The sequence below is a fragment of the Haemorhous mexicanus genome, chromosome 4, assembly GCF_027477595.1.
Source record: "Haemorhous mexicanus isolate bHaeMex1 chromosome 4, bHaeMex1.pri, whole genome shotgun sequence".
NCBI lineage: Eukaryota > Metazoa > Chordata > Aves > Passeriformes > Fringillidae > Haemorhous > Haemorhous mexicanus.
Window position 1 is genome coordinate 49,474,102 of NC_082344.1, and position 20,255 is coordinate 49,494,356.

Below are 20,255 nucleotides of genomic sequence, written 5' to 3' on the forward strand. Positions count from 1 at the left end.
GTTCTAGTAAGGTTCAAAATCAATGTAATTAAGCCTGAATGGAATGCAGGTGATCTAGACTTGGGGAAAAGGGGAAGGCTCACTTCCTTTGTAGGCAAGATACAACACCATGAATGATTAGTCTTACCTGATGATGTGCAACAGTCAACAAAAGAGTCAACCTTTCAAGAGTCAACCTCAAGACTTAAGGGAGTCTCCTTTGCTGGGCAGCACTCCTGGGCCAGCCAACAGGAGCTGCCCTAGATTACTGTTGGGGCATCTTATTCCTGAGATTGTGCCTTCTTTGTTCAGTCATAAGATTGACAAGTTGATGTAGAAATGTTCTTTGTGTAAGCATGAGAACAAAATTCGATGTGTCCCAAAAGATTGGTGATCCATAAGTAGCTATAGGGTGAATTAGATGTGTGTATATGTTAATATGAGAGAGCTCATAAACTTCAGTGTGATGGGGTGGAGTCACCATACTCAGAAATACCTGCTTGGAAGTGATGTGTATTTTGGCAAGGATTTCTTCCCAGTTTTTTTAATTATGGCCAGAGATCTCACTGAAATTCTTAATTTATGATTAATATTTACCTCCAGCCTTTTACCAAACGTCGTTTCTTGTAGCAGCTTGCTGCCCTGGATGAACGCTGATAAACATTTGGTTTAGAAACTTCCATTTCTTGGTATGAAATGGCAGCTTTATATTTCTCCATCTAACTTGATTTTTATTTTGGCAACTGGCAAGTATTTGTCACGTTAATTTGAGCAAATTATTTCTTTGTGGGCCTTTTACTGGCCGTAAGTTTCTTTAAAGACAGTGTGCAAAGATGACTGTAAGATGTTGATAGGAGTGAAACTTGAAGTGATGTTAGAACATTAGTACAAAGATGTTTGCTCTGAACCCCATGAATGAGGCCAGATTCCAACATCGATACATGCTTTACAAAACTTGGTCATTTTTTGGTTTTTTAGATGCTCTAACCCATTCCTTGGAGCTCTGCATCAGTATGTGTGTGGGGGGTAAATATCTGCTAGAAACTCAAATTGTGCTTCAGACTCACTTGCATTAATTACAAATGAGACAGTATGGTAGGGTAGAATTACCTGCACTGCTGAGTCCTGGGGAGCAGCATGAGGGAGCCCCACAGCACCAGGCTCTGCTCACCTGACACTGGGGCAGGGACAGTTCCCAGAGAGAATGGTTGCCTTTGAGCACTGTCAGGAGCAGTTGCCAAACCACAGCTGCCTGGCCTGCACCTCACCATGGCTGCAATGTGGCTATTTTTCAGTACCTGGCTATCTACACCTGGATTTATAATGGGAAGGGTTTCCACTTAGTAGATGAAATACCTGTTTAAGGAGGATAGTATCAATGGTATCATGCTGCAATCCGTCCATTATCCTTTCCTTTATGCACTTTTCTACAATTAACCCAAAAAACCTAAAGCTGTACAATGTTTAATCATAGGATTTAAGATATTCTAAGGCCTTTACCAAAGCAAAACAAAATAGTCTATTGATCCTTGTTTTTTGTTAAGTTATGCTTTCCTGTCTGCTCATGACTGCAACTACTTTTAGAAGCAAAGACAAGTAGCAGAATTTCACCACAGATTAAAAAAAAATCCACTCTTGATTGTAGAAGTGATGTAGTTAAATTTGAGTCAGAAATGCCTATGAGCATATGACACACTCTAGGACAAAATGTTTTGAGTGTTAGAAAGGAAGTAGTTGGTAAGGAAATCTTCACAATTCCAATTGAGGGGTTTGCTTTTGTTTGGTAAGTAAGTTGGAAGAATGTCCTATAATGGAAATAACTTTCAAAGCATACTGAATACAAACCTGTACTAGCTATGAAGCTGGCCTTTAGTAGATGTTAAGTGTTAAAAAAGGGAAGTGATGTAATGGGAAACCAGAAGCTGTGCCATACTAAGACAAATACAGTCACTTTCCAATCCAAGCAAGTTCTCTGGAGCTTGGCATCTTAATTATACTGTCTATTCGAGTGAGTGTTGGTTCCTTGTGCTCAAGTGCTTTCTGGTCTGTCAGAATATTTTTATCAGCATAAAGAGCTATAGGAGGGGCAAAGTGGGCTACTAGCTTCTCCCTGACAGTGCTGTAAGGGGAGGGGCAATGTTTCTTTTTTTTTTTCTTGTTTTTTTCCTTCTTTTTTCCCCTTTTGCATCAGCCCTCACTTGATTCTGACTGAGGGTTCGTTGTAGGGGCCCTCCTCTTTCCTCTGCCAGCATATCAAACCCATTCACCAGATGCTTCAGCTGCCTGCTGGATGAAATCCTGGGGTCTAGGAAGCACCAAGTGAACAGACAGCCCATTCTTTTCTGTAAAAAGCTCTGTCATTGAAAAAGACTTGAACTTACTGCTTGATATTCACAAGCATCTGTTAAGCTTCTGGCAGCTTGTTTGCTGTACTATTTTTCTGTGAAGATATCCTCCTACTGGTGATGACATCTGTCATCAGGAGGGGAGAGAGAGAGAAGAGAAGCTGTTACAGTTCATTCTTTTACCAACTTCCGTGCAAATGCATCTTCATTCCTTCCTAAAGAATTTTTGAATTTTACCTCCCACAGGGAAAAACAAGTCTGTGGAAGATCACCTTTGCACTCAGGGAATACCCGTCAGGAAGTAAATCCTGTCCTGCAGAAAGCTCCCTATTGTAGCTGAGCTGACATTTCATAGTCATCATACAGAAGAAAGATAACAGGACCTGTCTGAGGCCTGCTTCGAGACTCCCAAGGCAGAAACCCAAATCCCTAGAGGCAAGCTCACTTAAGGAAACAAACTGAGACAGCGTGGGGGAAAAGGGGAGGACATGATCTTCCAGTCCCACAGATCTCTGCATGCCTGTGGTGGTTAAAGCACTCTTCTAAGAATTGAGGGAAAGCTTATGTTTTGTCCTTTCCTCCAGCAGCAAGGGGATCAAATTGCTTACAATCAGGGTGGCTGCTCTAACATGCAGAGTGCACGTTAGGTTTTGTGTGGATAGATGTGCTTTGAGGTCCCAACTGGAACACTAACTTTGTGTATCTTGATAAGGACGATTAGTAAGAGGCTGGTTTGCCCTGTTATGATCTAAAATGCTTCTGCAAAAGTGCACAAGTAGATGTTTAAGTGGCTTTAGGTCTCTCTCACCCAGGTAGCCAGTGCACAGCAACAGTGAGGAACTTTGAATGCACACATTTAGATCACAAGTGGAACAGGGATATGGGAACTGGGACTGCAGTACAATTCTAGAGGCATTTCAGCTCTGCAGGAAATTCTGAGTTTGTATTGGGGTTTTTTTAATTAACCCTTGATGAAACTTTTATAACTTTCTCCTCAAGTACATACTTTGAAACAAGTCTTGAGTGTTCCAACATTTACACTTTATTTTTGCCTCAGCCCAAAAAGCAATCATGTAAGCTTTTGGAAGTTTTGAACAGGAAGTGTCATCTGAAAATGCACAGATGAAAATGCCAACTGCAACACAATTCAAATATAGTGCAACTGGCACCTCTGATTTTACTTTAAAACATGGCTCAGATTTTCCACCACTATGTCACAATTAAGTTGCAGTGCTAAAGAAATCACTGAGGCTGCAAGAAAAGGTCCAAATGCACTCCAGTGGAGGAACAATCATGATTTTTTTGGTGGGTATGAATTCCTTTAAAACAGGGACTGCTTTAATGCCATCCCCAAGAAGTCTAAAGCACATTCTCTCCTAGGCCTTCAATTCATTTTTACACCTCCCCACAGGCAGTAGATTTTAAAAACATACCTTCAGTGTTCTGGATAGATGCTGTAACCTTTGAGCTGTGGATGCAGAACAAACCTGTGGGAGCCATGGCTGATTTTCCCCTCACTTTTACAAAATGGGAGTTCTTTGGGTATGGCTTTTTTTGTGGAAATGAAATGATGTTAGCAAGGCTGAGCATCAGCTGCCACTCACCTGTACCTGAAGCAGTGCAGGATGTAAAAGAAGTTCTGCTGTCAGCACTTTCCTCTGCTTAGTCCAAACAGTTCTTTGCTGGTATCTTTAAAAAACACTTACTGTTAAGCAGGTAACTGTTAACTAGGACATGATCTAATTCAGGGTCCTGGGTTCCACTGGCAGGTGCTTAAAAGACCTTAATTACAGGCATTTCAACTCAATTTGCCAAATACAAATAAACTTCATTAACTGTTCTACATAATACAAGATAAAAGCACTTTTTTATTCAAGAATTTCTTAGGATTGTTTTTTAAATTGGACCAAGAAAAGCACAAGTGCTACAAGAGCAATTTCTGGCTGGAGCAATTTTCAATTTATTCATCAATGTAATAGTTGGAATGCCAAATCAAAGGGAGGTATTTTCATTGAACAGCAAAAGCTTTGTGAAGAAGTTTCAGCTGAACTAAACAGCTGACCTTTAGGGCAGCTGGCCTTAAGGGCAGCTACAGAAAATCCTTGCAGATGTGACAGACTTTGCAGGTTTTGTCTGCTGATCACAGCAGCACACTGTTAATGTCAGCTGCTGAGTCCTGGTGCTTCTTTGCAAGACAACTGCTCAAGCAAAGATTTGCAGCTAGAAAGTTCAGTACAGACTTCACAAAAAACCCCCAAACAACACACCTCATCCAAAAGTTGAAGAATGACCATCTCTATGGCAACTAAAGCACTTAGCATGCTCATGCCTCATGTAAATTGGCATCATTTTACAAATGAAGTTAGTATAATCCGGGTTAAAGTAACGTGAGTAAAGAACCTAGAGACCAAGCAGAGTATTTCAGGTGTTAACACTCAAATCATCATCTATTACCAATTGCTACTGCATAGGGGAAGACTGCAGACAGCACAGCACCATGGGTTGAAAAGACACCAGTGGCTGGCTGTAGTTGTGTATCCCAGCAGGGTGCAGGGGAGTCAGGTGGCTAGTAAGCTTGTCAGGTTGATTACCCATCAGAGCCAACACCCAGTGTAGTGCTGGGTAGGGCCGAATAGGAAATTACACCTTCACCTGTTGTGTAACTTCACCCTCAGGCTGTGTATTGTTATGCAGCTGCGGGAGCAGACTGTGGCCTCCAGGAGGAAGAAATGCTGCAAACTCCCTTACAGTTGCTGGCTCTGGTGCTTGTCTGATTACAAGATAAGATGATCCAACTCACTCACCCAAGCCAATTAAAGAGCATGGACTCTTCACCCATTAATTCTCCTGCTAATTGAAGTTAACATCAGTGTGTTGTCGGGAGAGCTGTTGGCATGCTTTCAGATGTGCCTCAGCAAGTATGCAGGCAAGTACTAACCTGGTAAATAGTTTGCTTGCTAAAAAAAACCCCACAGTCCTGAGGATCTTTACTTGGAAGTCACTGCTTCCACAAATACAGTATAGAATCATCTAGATTGGAAGAGACCCTTAAGATCATCCAGCCAGTCCAACCATCTACCCAGCACTACCACTGCAACCCCTAAGCCATTAGACCTTATCACCCACTACCAGATCCAGACACCTTTGACCATGTCCAGGGCTGGTGATTCCACCACCCCAGGCAACCTATCCCAATGCCTGACAACACTAAGAGTGAAAAGAAATTCTAATATCTAACCTGAATCTCCCTGGTGTGAGCTTTAGGCCATCTCCTCTTGTCCTCTCACTGCAGGCACAGCAGGAGAGACCGAACCCCTCCCCACCAGAGCCGCCTTTCAGGGAGCTGTGGAGGGCAGTGAGGCCCCTCCTGAGCCCTCTCCAGGATAAACAAACCCAGCTCCCTCAGCTGTTCCTCACAGGACATGTTTGCTGGACCCTTCATGAGCCTTGGTGCCCCTCTCTGGACATGGGCCAGTATCTCCATGTCCTTTTTAAAGTGAGGGCCCAGAACTGGACACAGCATTCAAGCTGCAGCTGCACCAGTGCAGGAGGATCATCACCTCCCCAGTCTTACTGTGCTGATTCAGGCCAGGATACCATTGGCCTTCTTGGCCACCTGGGCACATCTGGCTCATGTTCAGCTGCTGTTGACCAGCACCCCCAGGTCCCTTTCTGACAGCTTTCTAGCCACTCTACCCCAGCCTGTAGTGCTGCCTGGGGTTAGTATGGCCAAAGTACAGGAGCCAGCACTTGGTCCTGTTGAATCTCACCACTGACCCCAGCCCATCAATCCAGGCCCCTCTGCAGAGCCCTCCTACCCTCCAGCAGATCAACATGCCAGCCTAAGTTGATGTTATTTGCAAATTTGCTAATAATAGACTAAATGCCCTCATCTAGATCATGCCACAGAGGAATTTCAGCCTCTTTGTTCTTCACTAATCCTCACTATTATTGACACTTCCTTTAAAGATTCATTAGAAAAGCAACTGCCCTAATGCTTAAGGAAAGAGTTATAGTTCTTTTACTTTAGGATAAGCTTTGACCAATTTTAAACCCTTGCATTCAAGGGAACACTGCTTAGAGCTTTTCCACACAGATACACACAAAATGAGGTCAGTGCCTGTGAAGAAGGCCAGCAGCAACACTTAATCCAGTTACTCTCTATAGGGCAAGCCTGACCCACACCATCACAGAGGAGTACTTCACCAACAAAGCAACACTCCTGAGACAATCAAGTAGCAGAGCATCTTTCAGAAGGCTGACACCTAATAGCGCTCCATGCAGGTTTTACTGCATAAGCTTCTTACAAGATTATTACCTAATTTGAAGTCCTGAAGCTACATACCACAGCTGATAGCTACTTTTGAGTGTACTTATTCAATAAATCTCCATGAAGCAGATTTGCATTCAATAGTTTATTTATAATTGTAAAAGCATAGGTGTTACATACTTTGAGTAATTGCATATTTGTTAGAATCTTACCTACTCAGAAGACTGGTGTGTGCAAAGACAAGAAAGTCATGCTTAGATTTCCCCCCAGAAGTTTGTTGTTTTAGTATTTGTTCCCCTGTTCAGTAATATTTCCAGAGAAACAGTGTGAGGAAATACAGACACAGAATAGCTATAGTTATTGAAGTGTATGAAGACAGTCCAACATCATCACATAGCCCCTACAGAACCACTGAAGGTAGATCTGCCTAGTATTTAAAAGGACAAAGCCTGGACTAGGCAAGAGTTAGAGCAAACAGGCAACAAGCCAAGTTACAGGTCACTCAAGCCATTCGTATTTCTGGCTTGTTATGAACAAGCAAATTGGTGTCAACTTCATCACATCATTCCAAAGATATCAATGGGGTAAATATACACATACATATTTTTAAAAAAGATACATGTATGTATATACATTTTTAAAATAAGGCATGTATTTATTTCAGGCTCTTAAGACATTTTTCCACACTTTTTTCCTATTAATACAGCATATGTTGCCATTTTATTGCTAATGAAAGCATACCATCATTGCAAGCAGAACAGTATCAACACTGGCTTTTGTCAGCAGTCCAGTTCAGTTAATTGGGTTCAAGACATACATTAATACTATAGAAGAATGTTACTGTTACAGAAATGCAGAAGACTAATTGAATTCTCTTTAAATTGCACCAAATCATTCTCTTGACATAGTCTGTAGTTAACAGTATAGACTAAAAAGCAGAACAGCACCATTCTGGAGCAACAGAAAGAGTACCTAGGAGTACCTAAAATACTACTTCCCCATCTCTACTTAGTTGTTATATTAAAAAATACACGAGGGAAGGATGACGACACAGCAAACTTCCTATTCTGCTCTAACAATGCTTTCTTCTGCAAGAAATGATGCAGGACCTCTGAGCTCATCCAGGGGTAAATCCTAATATGAATGAATATGCACACGCCATTATCATTGTGGAACTAATAATAGTTACTTGTCAGTGTGACTTACAAGGAGCACTCTCTAAGTTTTTTGTCAGCCTGCTTCAGGGAGATCCAGGTGTTCAGCATGTTTGATCGCAGTTTGGCCCACACTAAATGGTTGTTTAACCCAAATATCTGGGCAGCAAACTGGGCAGCTCCTTCAGGTGACAGAGTAGTAGGACAGCTAAGACCTGCAGAGAAGAGAATGCCACTTACTAAAGAATAGTTTATAGTCAAACAAAACATTTTCTTGAACAATTTAAGACAAGGCTTGTTTCAGCCTCCAGGAGCCACATGATCCAGTTTTAAAGCCAGTGAAGTGTCACATGTTCCATTACTTTTAATATGACTGCTTTGTGGCACTTCACACCAAAAGCCATCATGCAAATGACTCTTATACAGAGGTAACAGATTTATGGACCTCCACTCAAGTTACTAACAAAATTAAAAATAATACAGGTAAAAATGCACTGAATTAGTAGTTAAGCATTGAGGTTCACCTACACTGATTGTTGAGAAAGATACTATTTGATCTTTGAGCATAAGGAAAATGCATAAAAATTCAATTACTTAAATTCCCATTAATATTACTTTCAATTCCAAAATAAAATGTTTAGCAAGGATAAGCCAAGATTTACTTTTTATAAAGATTATTCCTATGTAATCTTTGCTGTGTCTGTTGGGCTTTTTGCCATTAAGAAGTCAAAGCCTACATGTGACATATTTCCACAGACTTTGCTTGGTATTGATGCAGCTGCTTTTCCAATGCTTTGCCCCTTCTGTGTACAGTAGAACAACAACAAAAAATAGAGCTAGATCAGAACAAGAGCATAAGAAGATCATCTTACCACTGGGTAGTCTGAGAGAGGACCACACATCCTGAGTACCCCAGTCAGCTGAGAGTGGAGGGCAGTTGACAACTGGGTAAGCAGTGTTACCAGACATTACTGGCCCCAAACCATTGCTTCTGCCAGCTACTGCAACAAACACTGTTGGGATTCCATCTCCTGTGGGGAGGAAGACATTCAGAGATAAGCAATCCACCTTGTTCTCTACCACTTGTTTTCATGAGCTTTGTCCGAGTTCACAGCTATGTTTGCAGTCATCTTTTCAATTCCATAACAAAGCACTAATATTTTGTGTCCAACTTCCTCCTTTACAGAAATATCTTCTAAGAAATCTTAATCTCATCTTAATCTCACACACAGCTGAAATAAGCATTTCTTACTCTGCCTCTGAGGGGAAGTCTCTATAAGAGGAAGAGGTGCTGCTTAGCTTTATAGAGGACACAGCCATTAAACCTCTGGCATCTCTAAGTGTTCCTCTCCTTAAATCTGAAACAGTTCACCTCAAAGTAAGTGTTTTAACTATGGTTACCACATTTATAGTTTCACCAAGCAGAATGGTATGCATACAATGTGTATACTCCCACAGAAATAAATAATTCCTGTATCTCCTCTGCTAGGCCAGAAACACTTTTGAAGAGATGTCTTGATCTTCTTGGCCAAGAGAGTAATTTAAAGCAAGCATCTTTTTCTCATGGTATTTTCTCATGGCATCTAAAGTAATAAGCAAGAATGTTTCCATCAAACAGAAAAAACATGGTGGGAGCAACATCTGCCTAATATAACACATGAGAATATTCAGTCAGCTTGAGAAAATATTGTCCTGCCTTGTTTCAGAAACACTGGCATCACCAGCAAGGTACTAAATAAATCTCTTAACACGATCAGGGCTTGGGCAAAGCAGTTCTGATACTGAGATAAAAGCAGGGGTTAGATTTGCGTAATGGAAGGTGTGGCAGCACAGTAGGACAATACATTACTACAAAATTACTTAAAACAGTCATGCTACTAGCAAGTATGAAACAATTGTAACACAGCTTGGTGTTCTGTTTAACAAAAAAATAGAAAAACACCACATCAATCTTTTAAGTTGCCAAGTCATTCTGAAACATGATGCTGTGTCAATCCAAATCAGTATTTCTTGGCATTTACCTTCATATTCTGCTTTGATCCTCAGGGTTTCATCTGGCCCTTTGTGGGCAGAAGTCACTCTTAATTCACAAGGAATTCCAAAGGTTGCACATGCCTTTTTTATTTTTTCACAGTGACTGAGGTCAGAAGAAGATCCCATTAACACCACAACTCTACCTTGGCTCTTTGTTTTTAGAAGCAACTAGAGAAAAGAGTGGAGAGGGAGGGGAGAAATAAAAGCAGTCAACAGGATTGAAGGCACACAGTTATCAAAGTCTAGATGTGTTGTTCATAAAAACAGGTACCTCCACTCTTTCTGATACCCATTCAAAGTTTCTCTTAACCATTTGCAGTGCTTCAGGAGTCACTTCTTTCAGGTCCCGATAGGACTGGAAAAAGGAAAATAAAAGCATTGAAGTGTTGTGGTTTAACCCCAGCCAGCAGCCAAGCCCCACACAGCCTCTCACTCACTCCCCCACCAGAGATCAGGGAGAGAATCTGAAAGGTAGAATTGAGAAAACTCATGGGTTGCAATAAAGACATTTTAACAAGCAAAGCAAAAGCTGCACACACGAAACAAAAGGAGGAATTCATTCCCTGCTTCCCATGGGCAGGCAGGTGTTCAGCCATCTCCAGGAGAGCAGGGCCCATCACAGAACTGTGACTTGGAAAGACAAACACCACCAACTTCAAACGTCTCCCATAACCACTTCCTCCTTCCCCCACACTTTCTATACTGACATGGTTTCACAAGGTCTGCAATACCCCTTTGGTGAGTTGGGGTCACCTGTCCCAGCTGTGTCTCCTCCCAGCCTCCCATGCACCCCCAACTTCCTCGCCAGTGTGGCAGTACCAAAGCAGAAAAGGCCTTGGGGTCTGTGTAAGCTCTGCTCAGCAATAACAAAAACATCTTTTTATTATCAACCTCCTGTTCAGCACAAATCCAAAACACAGCCTCATATTAGCCACTGTCAGGAAAAATAACCCTACTCCAGCCAAAACCAGCAGACAAAGTTAATGTGGTTTGGGTACACAGAAGACTAATTTTGCTACCATAATTGGTAAGAATTATTATTATACCTCAAATGAAATATTTGCACAGTTTCTAGCAATTCCAGGCATAAACAGCCTTCTACATTGCAATTTATGCCCATTTACAACACAAAAGACTTTCTGCCACAGGGATATTAAGATTTTGGAAGCTTTCCACAGGGAAAATCTAAGGAAAAACATACAACTTCTTTAAAATTGGATTTGTAATGACATGATTGCCTGCAGTAGCACTGCATCAACCTAGGTTCTAGATGATATTATCATGTACCTTATTTTAGGGGACTGTCAGAACAATTCACTCAAGCATGCTACTACATAATTCAGGTCAAGTCAACAACAGAGCAGTTTTTCTTCCCAATTTAAAATTAATACTCTTCCTCCCAGGTACACTTTGAAATCTTCCCCGTGGCCTACAACACTTTGTCTCACAAGCTCTCTGTCACCAGTCTCAACAACCATGACAAACTCCTGGCAGCAGCATTCCCAAACCAGCTCCTTCATAACAAGTCATCTGGTAATTCAGAGATATTTGAGATGTACAAATGCTGTAAGTTTAAATACAGGACAAGTTCTGTTTCACACTTGTTTTCAGGCCTCATGTGGGCACAGGCTATAAGCAACACTTTTGGAGACAACATAATGGAGTTCACAGTTAACCAAAATAAATAACAAAGAAAAGCATCCTCATTGCAGTTCCCTCTTAAGTATCACCAGATCTCTACTAGTAGAGGATAATAATAAATCATCTCTGAATAAACTGAGAAACTTGGAGGCAGACCTGGGAACCAAAGCTTCTATTCTTCCCACCAATCTATTATCAACTATTTTATTATCTGCACAAGTCAGAAATCCTTATTCCTGGAAATCCCACACTTAACTATGACAGCTCCAGTCAATAGTGCTGTTGGATCTTCCAGCTGAAGATGGAGGGTTTTTTTCCTACCATAAACCAGATAAACTATTTAATGAGAACAGGCTTGGACACAAGAGACCATATAAACTACTCTAACAAGGTAAGACCACCTAGAAAATGCCACTCTGGAAGCAGATGGTAAACTGCAGGCTTTACTTTCTTCATTCTTCTCCCCTGCTCACTTAGAAGGTAAAGATTAAAACACCACCTGTTTGTCCTTTTGCTGGCTTCTGTCTCCTGCTGGCCACAGTCTCCATGAATCATTGTCAATAACGTCAGCAAGAACAATTTCTTTTGTCAGCACATTAACACCAAATTCAATCTAAAAAGACAGTAAGAATCCTATTTTAGTAATTATACAGTGATTTTTTTCCTGCTGAAACCAAGATCATGAGAAATTAGATTCTTATACCTTCAGGTCTACAAGAGTGCAGTTTTGGGGCTGCCATGCTTTTTCCAGGATCTCAAAAATGGCTTGAGTGGAACGAGACATAATATCCACTTCAGTCTGGCCAATAGTAAGTCCAGCAAAACAGAATTTTGCCTCGATTATTTGCTCTTCAGACCACTGTGGATCATTATTAGCATCATCCTGTTAAGAAAACCAGAATAAATACATGATGCAATTTAAGCTTGCTATGAGAGGAAAATAGCCATTAGAAGATACAAGGTTTTCTGTGTTGGTTTGTTTTTTTGGTTTTTTTAAGTAACAAGTACAGGCTTCAAACTAGTATTTTATGCTTAGCACTAAAAAAAATGACAGTAACATTGAAAACACTTGCTGTAACACCTGACCATCTTTAAGAGTAACAGGGTACACCACAACCACTTTAGATTACAGTTCACCAGATACATCTTTAAGCACACATTCCTAAAGGAGTTCAGAATCCTAAATGACTAGCTAGCTACTTACCCTCACCATGCAACCACTGTTTATTTTAATTTCTTCAAATATATCAACACATCTGTTTCAGCTGATGTATTAAGCTTATGCCTAAAAAGCCCTTATACCTACATTTTTCTAATTTTCAGTACAGCTTCGTTTGTTATTCTTTGATTGTACTGTAAGCCACTACTGTATGGACTTGGGACAAAACAGCTTTTGGATAAGAATGCAAGCAAACATTAGAATGGCAAAACTACTGAGTGTAAGAGGATTGGTCAGCCACTAGCACTACTTGCTTTATCTGTCAGCATTTTAAAGGAGGTAATACAGAATTTTAGCTCTGCTTAAATTTGATTAACATCACAGGAAAGGAAACTTACCTTGAAAAACATCTCAATTTTGGGTGGGTAAAACTTATATCCTTCTTTGACACCAGGGTTTCTCTTGAGGAAGGAGCCAGTAGCAATTCTTCTGCACACCCACTCAATTGGGATCATTTCACAGTGAGCTGCTATGAATGCTGTGTCACTCTGTTTCCTGACAAAAGCTGTTTTGATGCCTAAATAAAAAGATGGCAGCTTAGTTCCATTAGTAAGCACACTCCACAGCTAAAACAGTAGTCACCAACATTTTTAATTTTAAGTACTTGGACTTCCCTGGATTTAAAGGACACACTGAATCGCTTCAGGGTATTTTAAGCCCACTCCAGCCTTGCAAAATAAGTATCTTCCACAAGTCATTAGTTTTGCCAATTTTATCATACAACATTCGTAACTCAGAAATCCTATTATTGAAAATAATTTTGTTCACAGAGCCTTAAAAATTAAATCTATCCTTCACAGTGTTTTTGTTTAAAAAAAAAAATATGGCAGCAACCAAGTACCCAACCATGTCCTCTGGTGAAAGATTCATTATAGATTGAACAGTAATTGGATGGAGCATTTCAAAGGAGTAACAGAGCACAGTAGTCTTTACTACTTTGCTTAATAAAAGCAGGTGGGGCAGAGAGAATGGCTTTGTCCTCCCTTTCATCACAAAATAAGTTATTTAGGACTCTAGATGTTGGTGATTTGATTTATTAGGCAAAAGACAGATTCAGAAGCATGTGCAAACCTGCTGCAACAAGTCAACCTTCTTACATAACTGTAAAATGACAGACCCCATATTAAACAGGGGCAGCCAAGGTGCAGATCAGCACTCTAAGTGCAAAACAGCTCTTTTAAAATTTCACTCTTGAGGAAAGTTCCACCTTTCTCCCTGACTGTTGCAGATAGGTAAAACCTTACAAAAGGAAGGCCTTATAAAATCATGGCTCAGGCCTGTTACTTTGGCTTTGAAAAAGGGCTATGGGAATGTGACCCAGAGGTAGAAAAACAAATTATATAACCATCATGTGTTCACATTGTGGGCTATGGTAGCTGGTTGAATTGTGTTTGTTACGATTTGAAACTACATAGCTGGTAACAGGCTAACTGCTTAAAAAGGCCTGGTTTTTGCAGTAAAGCAGCTCTGCTCTGCACCTGCCTGGGGACTCTGTGTCGCATACCTGACCACAGCAAGACAACTGCCAAGCCCAGTCAGCATCTGCCAGAAACAGAAGGCAAAGGAGCTGCACTCAGTCAAGCCAAGCAATTCTACTCCATTCCACTTCCAGAACCATTAAGGAAGAAACAAAAAGTCTTAAAAATATGAACACTGACTCTTCAAAGTTTGGCGCATTTCCTTCAACAGCAGAATGATTTAAATAATCAAATGCATGTTAAGGCCCCTGTCTGGTTCACAACAGCATTTTTCATCAGTGCAGATGTGTGCTTTTGCTAGGCTGACATTAGCTCTATTCTAAAAGGGAGAGAAACTTTAACAGAACTTCGTAAATCATCACCTCAGAAAGAGCAGGTAAAGAAGAGTTGCGCAAGGCAAACAAACAAACACCCTCTACAACAAGGCATTCCCACTATCTGTGGTGCATTTACACCACTGAAAGAAGGAAACTGGAGAAGAACCCTCAAACCCAGTTCTTCTGTTGTTTTAAAATGCAGCTGCAGTTTACTCTGCATGTTTTTGAATGGCACCTGTGGAAGTTATGAATACTAGCCACTCATGGGTTTTTGAGAGGTCAACAGAATGGTTTCTTCATGTTAAAAGTGCACATCTGTCAGTTATGAAGTATTTTGAATGTTATCTTAACTATCACCATTCAAGAATTAGGCGAAACATCTCACTAATTGCTCCGAAATGAAAATTAGAAGTTTTAATCAACTGCAAAAATAATCAAATACTTAGGAGGCTTCTTAGTAGTGTATTCACAGCAGGTTTCCCGAGAAAGCCCAGACTCAGGATTACACCGAATTACATGGTATGTATTTCTGTGTAAGTAGTTCTTAAAATACGGGCTGAGACAAAGTTATAACTCTAAAGAAACCATCTTTCTCTTCCCCATATGAACCATGCTAGGACTTCACAGTTAGCTATCACCACACCTTGTAACAGATACTACAAATTCTAGAGTAACTCAGCTGGTGCCTGAAGCATTCTTTGTGTGAACGTTTCAAAGCACATGGAGCATACAGTTATAAGTAATCTTAGCTAAGCTTAGTAGTGCCTGTATTCTAATACTGTTAGCAGACTCAGCACCAGCACAAATTCCTCTTTGCAACTTGCCGACTACTCAAAGACTTTAAAATGCTTTCTCAAAGCAAAGTTACTGGCTCCATTTTTGGAAGTGTGGTGCTAAACTTACTTGCGTGACTTAAGTTATGTACTCTATAAAACTCACTGATAGCATCAGAAATACTTCGAATCTTTTAAGGTAAAGATTAAGCTCCTGATGCATTCAATACAGACTGATAAATGTATTTTGCAATGTGGTCCTCGCAAGTGTTATGTGCAAAGCTTACCTGAAGTTTATGCTGCTATAACACACAACTGAGGGGGGGAAAAGACACTCTAATTTTATGTTTCAGTTTACATACACAGATTTCACAATGCTTAGACATAGTGTGGTAGTAACATTAGCTAGAAGTGTTCTATGCGTGCATACATAGTAAAGCAAGGCAGATGCATCCAGCCCAGAGTTACAGGTAAGGAGGTGTAGGAGGTGTAGGGTATGGAAGAATTGACAAAAGCAGAGAGGACGGGATTAGAGGTATGTCCAAACAAGCAGGAGAAACTATTGCAGTTATCTGCAACACTAGATTACTGCAGATACTCTCGGGTTCCAAATGAACAAGTCACTCACCCAGCTCTAAAGTACCAGAGAGAAAAGCACAATTAAAAGCTAATAAAAAAAGAGACTAAAAAAACCACGAAAGCCTCAAGGCAAGTTAAACTCTTTTATAAAACAATACTGTTTCGTAATAACGTCTGTAAACATACAAGCATACACACTCTGCCTTTAAAACACTGACCAGCTTCCTGAAGCAGCTGAAACACACAGCTTGTCGTTGTGTTGGAAATGGCAGCCTTCCCTTCCATTCGGTCTTTCCTGGCTGCATTTCCCGCCGTTATTTGGTCTTTTGACTGCATAAGAACACATCCCGGGATATCTGGCAGCTCGTACACTTCTTTCGTTTTACCTTCATTAACTTTTTTGCCAAGCTTCAGGTCTAGAGGAACAAAACACCAAAACAAAACACAAAACACAAAAAAAGAAGAAAAAAAGTCATTTTTGCATCGCAAGATTTGTTTACTTCCGCACGCAGAGCCACCACCTTCGAGTCCATGGGGATCCAGCAGGACCCCGCGCTGCAGTCCCCGACCACGAGGAACTCCCTGAGCCGCGACCCACGGGGCGATCTGGCCACGTTTTCCCCAGCAGAGAGGCCGAAAGCTCCTCTCAAGGCTCCCGTCCGGCGCCACAGGGGCCGCGCCAGCCGCGGCCCGGCCGCCCCCACCGCCGCGGGCAGCCGGGAGGTGCCGCCTGAGCGCGGCGGCCAAGAGCCCCGCTGCTTTTTTTTTTCCTTCAAACTTCGGGGCAATCCCGGAGCTCCGCCACACGAGCGGCGCGGGGCGCCTGCCGCCCCCAGCATCCTGCACCTGGAGCCGCCCCCGCCACCTCTCCTGCAGCCGTGCCCACCCTCGCGTAGGAGCGACTACCCACGAAAAAATAAAAACACCCCAAAAATTTAAAATCACTCCGGGAAAAAGTTGGTTCTCAAGAACTTACACCCCAAGCCGCTGAGCAGGCACGGCCCCCCGAGAGAGGAACCTCCAACCAACCGACCGACCCACCCCCGACGGCCGCCCGGTTACCTGATGCTGCGGGGGCCATGGCTGCGGCGGGAGCAGGCGCGGGCACCTAGGGCAGAGGAGAGAGCCTGAGCGCACGCCGCAGGGCTCGGCAGCCGGGGTAAGAAGGGGCCGGCGGAAGGGGCGGGCAGCCCGGGCAGCGGGCCGCGACGCCGCCCGCCAATCGCCGTCCTACGCCGCGGGGCGGCCCCGCCGAGCCCCCCGAGCGAACCCCGGACGGCAGCATCACCCCCCCCACCCCCATCCCGTGCAAACACAGCCCCGGCCCTCTGCCCGGCCAATGCCGGCGCCACGCCGCGCCCGGGCCCCGGCCTCCGCATCCTCACCCCGCGGGCAAACATCCTCTCGGCCTGGGGCGCCCCGCGGGGTGGCGGGCAGAGTGGAATCTAGGGGAGGCGGGGCCGGGCGAGGCGGTGGAGCGGGCCGGAGGTGCGGTGTCGCCCTCCCCCGTATGTAAATGTGGGCGGGAGGCGCCCGGCGGGCCACCGGGATCCCCGGGCGGAGCGGCGTAGTGGGCTGAGCGCGCCGCCGGCAGCAGCGCGTGGAAGCCGCTGGAGCGGGACCGGGAGCGGGAGAGGGAGCTGGAGCGGGGCCGCCGCGCCACCACGTGCTGCCCGCGCCATGGAGCTGGAGGAGCTGGGCATCCGGGAGGAGTGCGGCGTGTTCGGCTGCATCGCCTCCGGCGCGTGGCCCACGGAGCTGGACGTGCCCCATGTAATCACGCTGGGGCTGGTGGGGCTGCAGCACAGGTAAGAGGGGCGCGGGGGCGAGATGTGCCCGGACTCGGCTCGGTGTCGGACCGGGCCGCGGCGGCTGCTCGGGGCCGTGCGGCGGCACGTGCAGCCTGGAGGGCCTCGGGTCTCCGGCGGCGGGAGCGCTCTGGGAGAGAAGGGGAGCGCTCCGAGCGGTCCCTTCCGCTCCGCCCCAGCGGGCAGCCCCGGCAGCATCCCGGAGGCGAAGGGCAAGGAACACCCCTCCGCCTCCTGCCTCCCGAGCCGGTCCCGCCGAAGGAGAGCTGTCGAACGCCTTTGGACCTCGGCCGCATCTCGCCTGCGTCGCACCCGCTCTCGCTACCGGGCCCGCGCCACCGGCCCGGGCGTTCGCACTTCCCTGCGCGGAACCCGCGGCTTGGCCGCATCCCGGGCGGCGGGGATGAACTCCGGGTGGCGGGAATGAGCACCCGGCGGCGGGGATGAGCGGGGCGGCGGTGGGCTACGCCCCGCACGGCGGAATGCACCCGCCGCCCCGTCCCAACCGCGCCGAGCGGTGACCTCCTGCCGGAGTCGCGGCGAGGCCCGGCCGTCATTCTCGAGATGCTCACCTTAAAGTGTAAGTCACACAATCCGAGGCTACCGAAACTGAGCAGTTCATAAGTGTTTTTAGGCTCCTACTAGCGGTAGTGGTTTAGATTCATCATCGTAATACAATAAAACTTCTACCTGATGTGTCTACGGCAATGTACAACAGACCTGATTCGCTGTCATCCATGTGGATGCAGAGCTACAGAATAAAGTTTGGGTTCTGCTTCCATTTAGTTGGTATTCAAAATAATAATGTTATGGACTGACATTTACCAATCATTTTTTTAGTGGTGCCAGAAAGGTTTATCGTCCTTGTGAGAGCACATGCACAGCTAGACAAGCACAAGATCGTTCAGTAGTACATGCTGAGCCTGTCTGCTGTGCTTGATTTCACAGCTGGAAAAAGTGTGCTATGTAAACACACTCCTGACAGTCTAGGTAGGTGGGCTACCTAGGTAACCTGGGCATGGGTAAGTACACATGCACTGAATAGACAAAATACATTCTTTGTATTTCTGAAGTCACAGACATGCAAATGTTGCTCTGAAATTGATTTTGGACCAACAATAGGAAATAGTTTACTTTGAGATTTTCTGTTTATTACAGTAGAGTTTCATATACTTTTCCTAGTAAAATGCTGCATTCCTACTGACTCTCGTATGCTGATAATTCTCTTTGAACTGCAGGTATATATATTTTGCCAGTGTCCACCAAAATGTTTTTATTGGGAGTGATACAGCCAAAGTCCCAGGAACAAAGCCATGGTTTTCATGTAAAATGAAACAATAGTCTCATCTTAGCTTGCATTGATTTTCTCTGAAGAGGTTGGAAATAATCTTACGTTTTTTGTGCTTACAGTTACAGTGGTAGACCTGGAGTATTTTAGGTGGGATTGATGTATTTTCATTATTTTGCATCTTAATGTGTCAATTTTCATTGCAACCTTATTTCAACTTTTCAATATGCTTTGTTTGTTTTTTCTTTTTCCTTTGATGGGCGCTTGACAAATATATTTAATTTGCTTGACCTTTTTAATATCAGATATCCCCTGTGGAGGACACAACTGTACACACCAATGTTTATACCATGGTTCATCATTCATTCACAAATTCTACAGGAAGCTACACACCTAGAGGCATATATGCACTACCTTTCATTCTCATCTAACTCAGTAATGGTCAAAAATTTTAAGGGATGCTTTCCTAAAGGCATAAACATTGCACCTATAAAAGTGAAACAGTCTGTTCCTTTAAGTATACCTTTGCAAGTGCTCAATAAAGTTCTGTTCAATAGCTGAGTTATTAATGTTCCTATTTTCTTTGCTAATGTTTCTCTCTTCGCATTTTTCCTATTACGATGGGTAGAAGAGCTGGCATCCCGATGAGGAAGTAATAAGATAACAGCTATTTTTCTTTTTACTTTTTGGATTGTCTCTTGAAAACCAGAGTTAAAGCTTAGCATTAACTGAATCAGTAAACTGCATTAGGCCCATGGTTTTAAAGTAAAAAATGAAGACGTGTCTCTTAACCATAGGCCTTTAAAAAGAAATAAATATGAAAGAAGATTATAGTAAATATTAATGGGCTATCCAAGTCAGGCCTGCGTTGTTAACAGAAATTTGACTGGCCACTAGAAAATACAGTCCTTAGACATCACCTTCAAATTAGTAAGGATATTTATGTAATGATTACTGCCCTTTGATATAAGCATGTTCTTCTATATTCAAATTAGTCCTGTGCAATAAATCAAATTACAGAATTTGGCCCTTAATTTGTCTTAGATTTTATAATTCAGAATATTAAAGTATGGCATTGTATCAAGCTGCATTTCTGAGATACCTGGGCCACAGAGGAGAACATGTTATAGTTTCTAATCTTGGAAATCTCACCTGTATGTTTAAAAATCCAGAGTATTTGTTAGATGTCACAAAAACATGCAGCAAAAATTCTTTGTGCTTTGTGTTCTGATACAGCTGGTTGCAGCATGGTGAAGGACTTGGCTCTTTCTGATAAATGGCCACGAATGAGTTGATCATTTTTATTATTGTGGCATTGATTTTCTTCACTGTTGATGTTTGAAACTCTGTATGCTGCATCAAGCAACCAA

At 43.2% G+C, this 20,255-nt stretch overlaps 2 protein-coding genes across 5 annotated transcripts in view; one reads left to right on the plus strand and one right to left on the minus strand.

Annotated features, from left to right (window-relative positions):
• Nucleotides 1–6,724: 6,724 nt before the first annotated feature.
• The window catches only part of PAICS (phosphoribosylaminoimidazole carboxylase and phosphoribosylaminoimidazolesuccinocarboxamide synthase), a 40,858-nt gene continuing 27,327 nt past the window's right edge, over nt 6,725–20,255 (minus strand). For 2 of the 4 annotated variants that reach the window (XM_059844796.1, XM_059844794.1), the window contains 9 exons: nt 16,852–16,897; nt 16,008–16,205; nt 12,981–13,159; nt 12,127–12,306; nt 11,923–12,036; nt 10,054–10,137; nt 9,770–9,950; nt 8,621–8,779; nt 6,725–7,963 (listed from right to left, as the gene is read on the minus strand). In XM_059844796.1, coding sequence (XP_059700779.1) covers nt 7,797–7,963; nt 8,621–8,779; nt 9,770–9,950; nt 10,054–10,137; nt 11,923–12,036; nt 12,127–12,306; nt 12,981–13,159; nt 16,008–16,205; nt 16,852–16,897 — 1,308 coding nt within the window. In that variant the 3' untranslated portion in view covers nt 6,725–7,796. Of the gene's footprint in view, nt 7,964–8,620; nt 8,780–9,769; nt 9,951–10,053; nt 10,138–11,922; nt 12,037–12,126; nt 12,307–12,980; nt 13,160–16,007; nt 16,206–16,310; nt 16,334–16,851; nt 16,898–17,174; nt 17,284–20,255 lie in introns of those variants that run through there. The other 2 variants (XM_059844797.1, XM_059844798.1) reach the window with 2 other exon arrangements.
• Nucleotides 17,320–20,255, plus strand: part of PPAT (phosphoribosyl pyrophosphate amidotransferase) — a 42,758-nt gene continuing 39,822 nt past the window's right edge. Inside the window, exon 1 of the mRNA XM_059844799.1 lies at nt 17,320–17,597. Coding sequence (XP_059700782.1) covers nt 17,470–17,597 — 128 coding nt within the window. The 5' untranslated portion in view covers nt 17,320–17,469. The remainder of the gene's footprint in view (nt 17,598–20,255) is intronic.